The sequence below is a fragment of the Schistocerca gregaria genome, chromosome 2, assembly GCF_023897955.1.
Source record: "Schistocerca gregaria isolate iqSchGreg1 chromosome 2, iqSchGreg1.2, whole genome shotgun sequence".
Classification (NCBI taxonomy): Eukaryota; Metazoa; Arthropoda; class Insecta; order Orthoptera; family Acrididae; genus Schistocerca; species Schistocerca gregaria.
Genome location: NC_064921.1, coordinates 378,828,179 through 378,843,822, shown reverse-complemented (window position 1 = coordinate 378,843,822; position 15,644 = coordinate 378,828,179). Strand labels below are relative to the sequence as shown.

Genomic DNA, 15,644 nt, shown 5'->3' with positions numbered 1-15,644 from the left:
ACAAACATGTCTGTGCCTTAAGTTAAGCCAGTTTGTTTCACATTTGTCTTAACCATAAATTTTGTGTCATTCTATGGGCAGATAACTTCTTTGCTCTGTTTATTTCATGGTTTCTATGTAATAGTATGTTTCTTCTTTCTGTCTCTATATAAAATCAATCCCTTAGAAGGTTTTACCTGGGTTGTACAGTGTGCTTTTAGGTAGCACATGATTTAATATTTTTGTCTATTTAAATTTTTGTGTATTTATTTATTTGTTAGATTGTGGAAACCAGGCAACAGCAGCATATAATGTCAGAGAAGGAGATTATGGGAGAGGCCAACTGCAACTTTATTGTCAAATTGTATAAGACATTTAAAGATAGGAAGTATTTATACATGCTTATGGAATCTTGCCTTGGAGGAGAATTATGGACAATTTTGAGGTTTGTACATTTCCTGCATGTATGCCTAAGTGAGATTTTTAAGCATTCTACACTTCTGTTACTAGCATAACAGATATAACAGTCTGTCATCTAGAATGTTACCCATAAAAAGTGTCTTACAATGATCAGTAACTGGTAGCTTACATGTGCAGATAACTAAAGTAAAACGTTATACCAATAGTACTTGTCCCAAAAGAGATGTGTCTGTGCACCAGCTGCCAAACTGGGGCCAATATTAGATTAATTACAGGCTGCACAGAGGCATTTAAACACTTATTCTCCCTGTGTTCTGTGTGCAAATGGAACGGGAAAAAACCCTTATAACTGGTATATTGGGATGTACCCTCTGCCATGCATTTCTCAGTGGTTTAGAGTATACATATAGAGGTAAAAATACTACTGCACGTTAATAATACATAAGACATAGAAACATTTTAAATACCAGAAAATTCTGCTACCAGGAGAAACAGACACATACTGCTCCCCCCCCTCTCCCCCCAACAAAAAAAAAAAAAAAAAAAAAAAAAAAAAAAAAATAGCAACCCTGACCATTTATATGTAAAACACAGTTTTAAATTGGAATTAAGCTTAATCATTTTTTGTAGTTGTTCTGTTGGGTGTATGACTTGACTACATTATGAAACAAGCAAAATTTTTTATAAATTGGACACTGTAATTTTTTCCTTTGTAAACTGTAAATATTCACTTTTCTGTGCCACTTAGAGAGAAAAAGAGAGAGAGAGAGAGAGAGAGAGAGAGAGAGAGAGAGAGAGAGAGAGAGAGAGGGATGGGTGTGAAGGCATTTACAGGATTTCACATGCTGTTTACCAAGTGGATCTTTGTGTCGCAAGATTTGTAAGTATCGAGTGGCAATAATTCAGTCACAAGACCTTCAGGCAACGAAAGTGGAGTCCCCTAATGCATAGGTTTCTTGATGTTGAGTGAAGATGAGGTAGCCTTTCCAAATATTCAGTATTTTCTTGGACAAATACATCAAAATTATGAAGCTAATTACACCCTTTGGTCCAATGACACAACTTTATAAGTTAAGTGAATTGTGATACACCAAAACTGAACTTATTGGACCTATGGAAAAACCAACATTATGAACAAGAAGCAGTTAAACTGGTGAGAGATAACAGTGTAGTGCAGTATTCTGGTGAAGTAGTTATGGAATCATTACTCTGTGAAGGAGATTTGACAAATAAATATTACCAAAGTCACTACACCCACCTAGATGTAGACTGCTCTTGCTAGCCGGTTGTTGCATAATCCTGTTATTGTCATTGTTTGGTTGAAATGCCTGTTAGGAGGAAGATAAATACGTAAGTTTCAAGACTGAACTGTGTCACATTGTATCTTTGAGGTACTATGAAGGCCACTGTGTACTGGCATATTAAAAGGTGACAGGCACATCATCCCATGACAGCTACAACTCATGAATGGTAAATCTTGTCCCTTGGAACCTGCAGCTACTGTTATTTTCACAGTACAGTAGATAGCATATGGCTAAAGATAATAGTCATCCTGAATATTTGTGCAATGCTATGATGTTCAGGAAGTAAAAAAAATGAATAATTGTTTGGAGTACAACACTCCTTTATAGTGGAGAATGATTGTGCTGAGTGTTGGTTATGTGTGTAAAATATGATCCAAAATATTCTTTAAAGAAAGGTAAAATATAATCCCTGATTTTTAATGTGGATTTAAGATTTTATGTTAACATTTCTACAGTAATGTTAGGGACAATGCGTCTGCTTTGAAATTACAGTGGCATTCCAACAATAAGCATAAAATGCTCTCCAGGTGCCAGCTGTATAGTTTTAATGACCAAGGTTTCTATAATTTTCATCTTTTTTGACATATTATGGTTTAGTTTCTGTATCTTTGAATTTGTGATGCAGTTGAAAAAAACTTTTGGTTAATTTGATTATTCACATCAAAAAATAATTAAATTATTGCACGCAGAGTCCACTTGCTAGTTGAATTTCATTTCATGTCTTACTTGTGGTTACAGGGACAAAGGGCATTTTGATGATGGCACAACCAGATTTTATACTGCCTGTGTGGTTGAGGCTTTTGACTATCTTCATAGCCGTAATATTATATATCGTGATCTCAAGCCAGAGAATTTGCTTCTTGATAATGCAGGGTACGTCAAACTAGTGGATTTTGGTTTTGCAAAAAAGCTGCAGGTAAGTCTCCTTTGACTATTGTTTCTTAAATTGTTTTTGTATGGTGTTCAATAAAATTTAACATATTATTTTTTCATTTCCTGTCTTACTATGACTTGTTATTAATTTTAGCATGGACGAAAAACTTGGACATTCTGTGGCACACCAGAATATGTTGCACCTGAAGTAATTCTGAATCGTGGGCATGATATAAGTGCTGACTACTGGTCTCTTGGAGTTCTTATGTTTGAACTGCTGACAGGTAATGTTTCTGATCATGAGTGGATTTATCTTGCTGTGAAATAAATTCTGTGTAAGCCTTTTGACCAAACATCAGTAGACTTGCAGATGGTTAAAACTGGCTCCCAAGATTGTGAAGTGTATTATTTTTCATTTATATTTTTTCAAAAGGTTAAGTGTTTCAGTATCAGTAAAAGTCAAAATGCATTAAACTGAGAAATGCATACAGATTTGCAGTTTATTTTTTCTTTCTTCATGTTCATCGTAGATAGCAAGGAAACCTGTTGTAATATTAGTGTCTGCTTATCTTTCAACCATTTTACAAAGTTCCAGAAGGGAGAGGGGAGTTGGAAAATAAAGTTGATTTGTTGATTTGGGGGAGGGGACCAAACAGTGAGGTCATCGGTCCCATCAAATTAGGGAAGGATGGGGAAGGAAGCCAGCCCTGCCCTTTCAAAGGAACCATCCTGGCATTTGTGTGAAGCGATTAAGGGGAATCATGGAAAACCTAAATCAGGATGGCCAGATGTGGGTTTGAACTGTTGTCCTCCCAAATGCAAGTGCAGTATCCTTGCCACTGCACCACCTCTCTTGTTGGGAAAATAGAGAAAGTATGTATGCAGAAAAAGTTATCTTTTAACACCACAGTAGCAGCACACATTTAGCAACTGAGGAATAATAGAGAAAAGAACAGTTGCTGCTGTAATCTTTGTTGTCTTTTTTGTGGCTAAGAAACCACAGATTCCGAAAGTGCAACATTCTTTTATATTTTGCGAGTATCTGCCGATTTGCTGTCACTTATTGGCTGAACATTAGAAATGAATGGTTTACTTGCCATATTTTCATATGCTAACAGTGTTATATTCTTCTGTTAATCAGGGACACCACCATTTACTGGGGCTGATCCAATGAAGACGTACAACATAATTCTCAAGGGTATTGATGCCATAGACTTTCCAAGGACTATTACTCGCAATGCCATGGCACTTATCAAGAAATTATGTCGGTGAGTAAGTTAAATTACATAAATATTTTCTTCATTCTATCTAAAAAATTAGTGCAGTTTTTTTTAAAATGCATGCATGTACTTCTGCTCAGTAATGTTCATAGATCTTGTAATGTGAATGTAGACTATAGATTTGTGCATGAAAGTTTGATTGAGAATACCAATTTATGCAATTCTGCATATCAGAATGTTGATAGAATATCAAACAAGTGTTCTCATACAGTAAAGACAAACAGTGCTTCAAAGAAGGCTGTTAATAGTAGCTATAGTCTTTGGAGTGACACACTGTAAATTATATTAAGTAGCAAAGTTTACTTTCCATCTTCTATAATATTAATTTTTTCTCTGTCTATTTCAGGGACAATCCTGCTGAGAGACTTGGTTACCAAAAGGGTGGTATTAGTGAGATTCAGAAGCACAAGTAAGAAAATTTTCGTAATAATCTCCAACTTTAATTAATTTTCCTGTAATAGAATATAATTTCCTGTTATTTTTATGGCAGTACACATTGCTCCCTATGTTATTAACCAGCTCAATATATGTGGAAAAATTGCATGAACCTTTTCTGTTCTGTATTAGACACCTTTTACTGGGCAGTATAAGGATGCTGTAACTACACTTCTCATATCAGTTTGATTGAGTGTAATTAGAACTTACGAGCAACAACACACTCTTATGTACCTGCTAGTGATGGGGAAGTGCATGCATGTACTCAAAGGACAGTAAATTGGAGAAAAGCAAATAACTCTAAAACAGTTGAAATGAAGCATAGATGACATGAAAAAATTTACAAGTTGCCAGCAAGGATACTTTACAAATAATAAGCAACAAAATGTGTATTGCACATAGTAAAGTGTTTTTATTTGGGTGGTGATATATAACCATGTGAAGATACAAATCACAATCTGATTTCATATTTATGTACCTAGTACTGCTCAATAATTCTTCTGCACAGCGGAAAATTATTTCTCATATTACTGAGTGTACCACAGAGAATAAGAGGGAACCTAGAGACAAAGTGACGAAGTTATAACAAGTTGTTCTCAAATAGTAATTATACATCATCCTGTCACAGATTTCTCACCTCTTTTTAAAATAATACAGTGTGCATTTTGTACACATAGAGAGACAGAAATACCATACTCTCATAAAACTTTTTGTTTTGTGTGGTTTACACTGATGAAAGGGTACTCTAAATCAATGAAGATTTTTATGAAGTCGAGGAGAATTAATAAGGGGTGGTTGAATACTTCCCTTGCAGGCGACTCACATAATGGACATTCAGAATTCAGCATTACTGGTGTCCAAAGTTAAAGCAACAAACAGCTGTTTCCCAGTCCTGTGTCTGATTGGCAGTATAATCATACGAACTGTTAACAGATGTCTGTAATTGTGTTCTGCATGGAAGATGGCATTCTGGTCAATGGACAACCATGCCAGCTATGACATCAGGGCACCTACCAAATGGGGTAGTGTTTGCCGGGTAGTCTCACAGCCACAATCTCTGTGCACACAGTCACAGACAGTGCAGTATGCCTACCAGACTCTCTGTGGTGGAGGGCCATAGGAAAAATGGAAGCAGGGCAGTCGCAAGGTGATGTGGCCCGATGTCTTAATGTGAATTGTTCTGTTGTTTCTTGGATGTGGCAACAGTTTATAGAGACTGAAACTGTATCCCGAAGAGCAGGGCAGAACCAACCATGTGCAACATCAGGGAGAAAGGACCATTATTTGGATGTAAGGTCATGACATTACCACCTTAGTACTGCACGGCAGTTGTTGTATCAAGGCAAAGAGTGTACAGGAAGCTTCAACAGAGTGGCCTTTAGTGTTGGAGACCTGCTGTATGTACACATCTGAAAGGTCTTCACAGAAGGCAACATCTAGAGTGAAGTCATCAACATGCCTCCTGTACGGTCGAACATTGGACCAATGTTTTTTTCACAGATGAATCCCGATTTGGTCTGGAGAGTGATTCTCAATGGATTTGCATCTGGAGGGAACCTGGAACATGATACATGATTTGAGGAGCAAAACATTGTGGAAAAAGACTGAGATTGAGGAGGACCCATAATGGGTTGGGCCCACACTTGATACTGATGGATGATAATGCTCGATCTCATAGAGCATGGGTTGTTGATGTTTTCTTGGAAACGGAAGACATTACATGCATGGCTTGGCCTGCTTGCTATACCAATTAGAATCCAATAGAGCATATCTGGGATGCACAAGAAAGATGGGCTGCATCATGTCAGCATCCACAAATCAGTCTCCAAGACTTGTGAGCAGTCCTGCAGGAAGAATGGGCATTATTGCCTTAATGTGGGACTGACAACATCATTCACAGCATACCCCAGTGTTGTCAGGCCTGTATTGGCCAGAGGTGGTCACACCCCATACTGAGCACATTAACCAGTTGTAGGAATGCGTGTGCAAATCTGTTAAGTTGGAAAAAATGAAGAACATTTTTGTCTTCTGTTATGCGTGTTATAGTTTTTTATGTTCTGTATCCTCTACATCATTTCTACTATACTATAACCTGTTTATACTGTTTTGTGGCAAAATAAACACACCATTGCAAAATTTATGTTTGTTGCTTTCATTTTGGACATCAGTGTATATGAAAACAGTGAGAAAGTACACAACATGTTATTGAACCATTGCTGATTTAGGCCCTGTGGAATAGGTGATGCTTAGGCACAAAAGGGCACATTTTACTTGTAGAACTAGCTGTCATAAGATTTATGTAAAGCTGCTCAAAAATACATCCAGAAACAAGGAACTCAACAATGTTTGGAATGATTTAAACACAACCCAGTTGCTTTAAGTACAGATTTGATGCACAATTATAGTCAAAGCAGTGGGTCATAGCAGATGGTCCTACACCAAAAAATGGGGAAAGATTATGGAGAATTTTTTCTGGACTGTAAAGGAATTATTCTAGCCAATTACCTTCTGAATAGCAAAGTAGTAACTGATCAATGATATAGAAGTTTTCTGAACAAACTAAATCGAAAAAAAGTGAAATGAGACCTGGATTACAAAAGACTAGGATAACATTTCATCAGGGCAATCTGCTTGCCCACAAAGCAGCTCTGATAGTGGGAAAACTAAGACATTTTATGCATGAATTACAGTATCATCCACTATACTCATCATATCAACAGAAATAAATTGCAGAATGGTGAACTAAAGCTGTAAAAAATTTGCTGTGCAGTAAAATTTAGTTTCTCACTGCTGTGAAGCCATCACAAGGAAACCAGCTGAGGTCATTAGTGAAGGCTTATAAGTGATAAGCTGTTATATTTGTGGAGTAAATTCATCTTCAAGGAAGATGAGATTTCTCTGTGCTCAAAATACAGTTACAATAAGCTGCATAAATGATAATTACAGTCTGACTCTGATGCTATACTTGATTCAATACTAAGGAGATTTTCTATCAACTAAAAAAAAAAAGGAACAGAAAAACTGTACATACTGAACAAAATAACCATTTTTCTAAAGCTATCATTTGACATTTTGCCTTCTGGTAATCATTTCCAGTTAAATATACACCATATCCTGACTGTTATAATTTTTTCTTAAAGTAGGTTTCTTTAGTACTTTCATAGACATAATACACCCTATCTTAAGATACACCATTTTGTTGTCTGTAGTAATTAGATTTATTTGATTTAGATATTTTTTACCAATACGCTTCAATTTACAATTTTCAGGTGGTTTGATGGCTTTAATTGGGAAGGTCTTCGCAATCTTACATTGACCCCACCCATTGTGCCTGTTGTGCGCAATGTAACGGACACCTCAAACTTCGATGCCTACCCTCCAGACAGTGATGGTCCTCCTCCTGATGACCTTACTGGCTGGGATGCTGACTTCTAAGGAAGTTTCAGATTTACATGGGAAAGTGCCAACAGCAGAAAGCCCGTCTGTCTCTCATTGCAGGAAGGTTCATTGCATGTTTGCGACAAGAGCTGACAGAATGCAGATAATGCTTATGAAATCATGTTATAGATCCGTGTCTGCTTTATCATATTTTCAAAGAAATTAAAATAACAATTGTGAAATTGTTTTCAAAGCTTCTCTTGGGCTGTGCTACCTCCTTTCATCTTACTTCGTTCACAGACTGAATATTTTTTGATACTAAAGTATAAAAAATACCTTTAAGAGATCCAATACACACATTAAATGTAATATGGTTATTACTTTGACACATTGTTGCAGATTAATCATCTATATACTTGCCAAATATTGAGCATATCAGGATGAAAATCTTGAAAACCCTCAAATTTTTCAAAATTCAAAGAAAATAAACTATAATAAGTGAAATCATCACAATAATAAACAACATGCTAGTTGGAAATATTAGGTACAATAATTGCAGTATACATTATTATGTTATCCATGTATTTATTGTAATAAGAATGTCATTTAAATATGTGTGTCAGTAATCTGTATTACTATCTCTCATCCAACAGAATTTGAAATGATTTTCAGCAAGTTATATTTTGTAATATATAATTTATTTCTTTTTCTTTAAGTATACATTTTAATACAAAATGTCTGAATTACAGAACACTACAAGGATAACACATAAATATTTAAACTAATAGGAATGAAAGGAATATTATCTCACACAGTGAAGAAGTGAGGTGATAGACTGTGGCATTTATTACATGAAAAATAATGTAATTTAAAAACTTGTTTCCTTAAATATAATTTGTGTGTAATTTTAAAGATGCAGCAGTCTTGGATCAAGTAACATGTTTTTGTTTGTTTCTCTGTCAGCGTTAGGATATTATGGTATTTCAGAGAAAGAAAAGATAGAAGAAAGTTCCTTTGTTGCATATACATTTTTACTCCAGCTTTTAGAATGTTATTTTGTACTTACCAGACATTACTCATACTTTTGTTAACAGAATTTCTGTAGTCTTACTGGAAATGTATTTACTGCTGTAACATCAATGCTTGCATGTAATCCAGAGAAAATTTGCTAGAAACTGGAGGTGTTTGTTGTTATATCTGCAAACGGAATAACAAAAGCAGTGCCATTTATCTTTGTTACAATTTTTTAAAGTGTTCAGTTTGGTATCTGCACTTATCTTCAAACTTTATCTGCAGAAGTAGGTCATCGCCAGTGATCTTTAGTTTAGGGACCAAAACTGCTCAAAGTATTGAAGCTGCCAACGAGAGGCATGTTGTATTTTATGTACATATATGTTTGTTACCTTTGTGATCTGAAATGGTCGTGTGAAATTACTTTGTCATCTTTTGTTTTGAAATTCTATGATGGTCTCCACTCACTCCCTCTTTTTCTTTAAAGAAGAGATTGTATCTACAGCTGGAGCTAGGTAACCCATCAGCTTCTTTGAAATTTATGTATATACTAAAAATTAAATGTCACATACATAAAATGCTCTAACATCAAAATGATTTGAACTGTGAGCTCAAATGTAAAACTTCATGATTGTATCTGTAAACTGCTTTTGTGTGTTTTGTACATACAGAAATTGATGATCTTTTATAAAGGTCAATTGTGTCATTTAAAATAGTCCAAATTATACAGAAAATAAATGTTAATATTTTTTGACCAACTGAAGTTATTATTTACTTATACCAGGACTATCACATCACCACAAGTGTAAAGGTCCTAGAGGACAAAAAAACATTCCCCCAGAAGAGCAAATGTGTTTTTAGAGATAAACTGAATACTGATGTTTCCATGTTATAGTTGTATGGGCCCTCCATTGGACCAATGGCTTACTGCATTCTTCACCCTGGCATCAATTGCAAAATGTTTCCCACCTTTTGTGCTGCATGTAAAGGTGAAAATCACCGTGCTCCATATGCCAGAAGGAGAGACATCTGACAAACAGCAGTACTATTTTCAGTTTTCATCTGCAAAACAAAAAAGGCTGCTGGTTGTACTGAAGCTGTGTAACTGACAACAACTCATCTGTCAAGTTATGTGATTAGTTGTGATAGATGTTAAAGCAGCCACAGTAAGACCACTTTAACTATCGGGGCTCTCCTTTCACTGGAAAGACTGTAGTATCAAGGTTTAGACTACAGATTGCCCATCCAAACAGATACAACAGTTGTAGTATTAGTGTGAAGACAGACAGTATATGAAGAAGCATAGTACAATAGAAAACAAGCCTCATGACAATACTGATTGCACTGCCTTTTGGTACAAAATCTGACAACGTCTTAATAATACCAGTAACTGTTTCCAAGGGCTTTTGTGTTGACAGAGTTTTTTTTTTATTTACACTGTTTTTTGGGTGCTGAGGAGTAATGATCTGGGGGAAGATAAGCAGCAAGAATTTGGCCAAGAAAAGTGTCTACAAATACCTAATACTCCACAAGCAACTACAAAGTGGTGGCAGATAATATTTCCTGTTGTACTACTGTTAATGTTTCTTCCCATTTCATTTTTCCTTGGCGTGTAGGCAAACTGGTAGCTTCAGTTCCTCTGCACATTGTAATTAATCTACTATTGTCTTTGCAGTCCTGTGGGAGCAATATGTACAGGATTGTAGTATATTCTTAGATTCCTCATTTAGTACTGTTTCTTCATTATTTTTAAGCAGGCTTTTGTGGGATAGTTACTGTCTATCTTCAAGTGTCTACTAGTTTAGGGTTTTCAGAATCTCAGTGACACTGTCCTGTACGTCAAAGAACTTTGTAACTGTTCGTGCTACCATTCTTTGTATATGGCCAATATCCCATTTTAGTCCTATCTTGTATGGTTACCACACACTTGAGTAATATTCTGTGACAAAAGGCAGAAGTATTTTGAAACCAATCCCTTTTTTTAGGCTCTACGAAGAATATTTATGAACAACAAGGTAAACGCGACATACGTCAATCTTTAAATCGAGAACACAGTACGGAACTGACAGACTGTTGTGTCATGAACAAATATACACTCAATGTTGAAGACTCTCTCACATTATTGATATTCTTGATATAAATGTACTATATTCCAATACACTTACTTACATTTATATCACAATTAAATTACTTTTAACATATCTTAAAATTTTACAATTTTATCCTTGCTCAAAGGCTTGCTAAAAATGTCTGATACATTGTTTTCTGAATCTACTATACAAATATATACACAACTCCTTTCATGTAACATTCATTTAAAAATGGTAGTGTATTTCTACACCTTTTGAATTTTTAGTAATATTACCATAGGCCCCTGAGTTGTCTTTGTATACTTTAACGGGCTCACCAGACTTTGCATTAAAAATATTCATAATATGGAGAATTAATTTAATCTCAGTGACAGCTTCTGTTAAGTGTACATAGTCAGAAAAAGTAGAAGATTTTGTAACACTTTCTTGTTTCATAGATTCCCAAAATATTACATTCCCCAATAATTTAATTACATGCCCTGATGCAGACTTACAATCTACACAATAATCTGCCCAATCTGCATCTACAAAACAATCTAATAAATAGATATTTTCAGCCTTTCCATATATTAACTTAAAACCTTTTGTTAGATACAAATATTTCGTTACTCACAAAGCATACTTAAAGCGAGTGTCATTACAAAAATTTTGAAATCTTCTCAAATAGTTTACACTGTACTTAATATTGAGACTTACGTCTTGTGCTGGTTCTGATTTCAAATTAATTTCCATTGGTGTACTGTATAACTTTGAATGTTCAATCTGATACATACACGCACCAAGATAATTCTTTACGTCTCATAAGTCTTTCAGTTGAAATCTTTTCGATCACAAAGTCTTGATTTCTTGTTTTTTTCTTCATTTACTTTTACAATAAATTAGAAAATCATCAATAAACAACTATATGGATCACAATTTGACATAATTTGCAACTATCGATACATATACACAATAATGTTTTTACCTCTTTTAAAACCATACCATGCCCAAGGATTTTTTTTAACCTTACAAACTCCACCTCTTTCATCCTCATGTCCTGGAGTTGCTTTAAATAAATTTGTGAGAAAATTGTAGCATTAAGAAATGTAAGTATACTGTACATCCATTTTGACAACAGTATAACATAAAAAGTCTATAAATTTTTGCAACATAGCAACAGGAAAATAAATATCACCCACAATTACGTTTTTTTAACTGTTACAACTAAGCTTGCCTTACAAGGTTATCTGCTTTTCATGTGCAAACCCATTTACATTCACTGGCTTAATTATTAGTTTCCAGTTTTAATAAAGTTAAAAGATTCAGTTTTCTTATCCACTGCTTGTTTCCAGACTTTTGACTCATAACTCAAACTGTCTCCTCAAAAGTTTCTGGACTACAGAAGTTTACATAAATGAAGTTACTCATGACATTTATCAGGCACCCTACATTCTGTAGTTGACCTTATTCACATTCTTGATATTTTTATGTTTGCATGATACCTTTGATAACTTTTTCTTCCATTTGATATTTACAGATTCATTTTCTATGATTTTATACTCATTATCACGAAAAATGTTCACTCCCTGAATCCTTTATAACCTGCACCTGATGTCCTCTTTCACAATATCAACCTTTCTGAAATGGTAACCTTATAGTTAATCAATACTCTGGATCTAAATTCACTGTAGCCAATTAAAATTCCCATGTCTGCTTTAGGTTCCACTTCTTCTCCATTGTTCTCATGCATGTACAAAAACCATACTTATATACAACTACAAATATTTAATATTTAATTTCTTCCCAGACAATATCTCACAAGAGTTTTGCTTTAAAAAGTATTAGTTAAAGTACTGTTTTCAAGGTATGCAGCTGCCCAAGCAACTTTAGGCCAAATCTTCCATTTATTCGTGCTTCAGCCAACAGGCATCAAGACATATCCATAATCGACCTGTAGCATCTTTCTGCTGTACCATTAAGTTCCTGTACATAGGAGAACACGTATTAAAATAACACTTTTCTGTCTTATAAACTGATAAACATCTGAATTTAAATATTCCTTCCTATTGTCACATCTCAATTTCCTAAAAGTTTTCCCAGTTGAATTTTCAGTTTTAACATATTCCACAAAGCATTGCCAGTAAATTTTCAGTTTCGTTAACATATTGCATAAAACAATCATAAACTTGATTTTTAGGTTTGATAGTGTAGAGTCATAGAGTAGAGTCATAGCTAACACTTGGTTCAAAAATCATGAAAGAAGGTTATATACATGGAAGAATCCTGGAGATACTAAAAGGTATCAGATAGGTTATATAATGGTAAGACAGAGATTTAGGAACCAGGATTTAAATTGTAAGACATTTCCAGGGGCAGATGTGGACTCTGACCACAATCTGTTGGTTATGAACTGTAGATTAAAACTGAAGAAACTGCAAAAAGGTATGAATTTAAGGAGTTGGGACCTAGATAAACTGAAAGAACCAGAGGTTCTACAGAGTTTCAGGGAGAGCATAGGGAACAATTGACAGGAATGGGGGAAAGAAGTACAGTAGAAGAAGAATGGGTAGCTCTGAGGGATGAAGTAGTGAAGGCAGCAGAGGATCAAGTAGGTAAAAAGACGAGGACTAGTGGAACTCCTTGGGTAACAGAAGAAATATTGAACTTAACTGACGAAAGGAGAAAATATAAAAATGCAGTAAATGAAGCAGGCAAACAGGAATACAACTGTCTCAAAAATGAGATCGACAGGAAGTGCAAAATGGCTAAGCAGGGATGGCTAGAGGACAAATGTAAGGATGTAGAGGCTTATCTCACTAGGGGTAAGATAGATAATGCCTACAGGAACAATAAAGAGACCTTTGGAGAAAAGAGAACCACTAGTATGAATATCAAGACGCCAGATGGAAACCCAGTTCGAAGCAATGAAGGGAAAGTAGAAAGGTGGAAGGAGTATATAGAGGGTCTATACAAGGGCGATGTACTTGAGGACAATATTATGGAAATGGAAGAGGATGTAGATGAAGATGAAATGGGAGATACAATACTGCATGAAGAGTTTGACAGAGCACTGAAAGACCTGAGTCGAAACAAGGCCCCGGGAGTAAACAACATTCCATTAGAACTACTGATGGCCTTGGGAGAGCCAGTCCTGACAAAACTCTACCATCTGGTGAGCAAGATGTATGAGACAGGAGAAATACCCTCAGACTTCAAGAAGAATATAATAATTCCAATCCAGAAGAAAGCAGATGTTGACAGATGTTAAAATTACCAAACTATCAGTTTAATAAGCCATAGCTGCAAAATACTAACACACATTCTTTACAGACGAATGGAAAAACTGGTAGAAGCCGACCTCGGGGAAGATCAGTTTGGATTCCGTAGAAATATTGGAACACGTGAGGCAATACTGACCTTACCACTTATCTTAGAAGAAAGATTAAGAAAAGGCAAACCTACGTTTCTAGCATTTGTAGACTTAGAGAAAGCTTTGGACAATGTTGACTGGAATAATCTCTTTCAAATTGTAAAGGTGGCAGGGGTAAAATATAGGGAGCGAAAGGCTATTTACAATTTGTACAGAAACCAGATGACCGTTATAAGAGTTAAGGGGTATGAAAGGGAAGCAGTGATTGGGAAAAGAGTGAGACAGGGTTGTAGCCTCTCCCCGGTGTTAGTCAATCTGTATATTGAGCAAGCAGTAAAGGAAACAAAAGAAAAAATTGGAGTAGGTATTAAAATCCACGGAGAAAAAATAAAAACTTTGAGGTACGCTGATGACATTGTAATTCTATCAGAGACAGCAAAGGACTTGGAAGAGCAGTTGAACGGAATGGGCAGTGTCTTGAAAGGAGGATATAAGATGAACATCAACAATACCAAAACAAGAATAATGGAATGTAGTCGAATTAAATCAGATGATGCTGAGGGAATTAGAGTAGGAAATGAGACACTTAAAGTAGTAATGGAGTTTTGCTATTTTTGGAGCAAAATAACTGATGATGGTCGAAGTAGAGAGGATATAAAATGTAGACTGGCAATGGCAAGGTAAGTGTTTCTGAAGAAGAGAAATTTGTTAACATTGAGTATAGATTTAAGTGTCAGGAAGTCGTTTCTGAAAGTATTTGTATGGAGTGTAGCCATGTATGGAAGTGAAACATGGACGATAACTAGTTTGGACAAGAAGAGAATAGAAGCTTTCGAAATGTGGTGCTACGGAAGAATGCTGAAGATTAGATGGGTAGATCACATAACTAATGATGAAGTATTGAATAGAATTGGGGAGAAGAGGAGTATATGGCACAACTTGTCAAAAAGAAGGGATCGGTTAGTAGGACATGTTCTGAGGCATCAAGGTATCACAAATTTAGCATTGGAAGGCAGTGGGAGGGTAAAAATCGTAGAGGGAGACCAAGAGATGAATACAGTAAGCAGATTCAGAAAGATGTGGGTTGCAGTAAGCACTGGGAGATGAAGAAGCTTGCACAGGAAAGGGTAGCATGGAGAGCTGCATCAAACCAGTCTCAGGACTGAAGACCACAACAACAACAACAGTGTAGAGTCTAGCTGCTTTGGTATAATCATCAATAAAAAGATGAAAATCTCTTTCTCCATGGAAACCATGAGTTGAGCGAGTTGCATTTAAATCACCATGAATGGTCTCTAATGATTCTTTTCCTGTTGTTCTATTGTTTTCAAAATAAAAATGGTGCATTTTACTTTCAATACAAACTTTACACTTCATATGTTATTTATTTATTCCTCCAAGGATCATCATGATATAGGATTTCTCAAAGCAATATATTGCCAAAATGTACAACACACAGCATGCTGAGGAGTAAGATGGCGGCCAGTGAGTGACATGCATTACTTTGGCTTGCAAGTTTAGCCGA

The 15,644-nt window shown here is 35.6% G+C and overlaps 1 protein-coding gene across 1 annotated transcript in view; it reads left to right on the top strand.

Moving 5' to 3' along the window:
- The window catches only part of LOC126320482 (uncharacterized), a 224,399-nt gene extending 214,961 nt beyond the window's left edge, over nucleotides 1–9,438 (top strand). Inside the window, exons 9-14 of the mRNA XM_049993986.1 lie at nucleotides 261–424; nucleotides 2,442–2,619; nucleotides 2,731–2,860; nucleotides 3,718–3,844; nucleotides 4,203–4,265; nucleotides 7,561–9,438. Of these exons, the coding sequence (XP_049849943.1) occupies nucleotides 261–424; nucleotides 2,442–2,619; nucleotides 2,731–2,860; nucleotides 3,718–3,844; nucleotides 4,203–4,265; nucleotides 7,561–7,726 (828 nt within the window). The 3' untranslated portion in view covers nucleotides 7,727–9,438. The remainder of the gene's footprint in view (nucleotides 1–260; nucleotides 425–2,441; nucleotides 2,620–2,730; nucleotides 2,861–3,717; nucleotides 3,845–4,202; nucleotides 4,266–7,560) is intronic.
- Nucleotides 9,439–15,644: the final 6,206 nt, after the last annotated feature.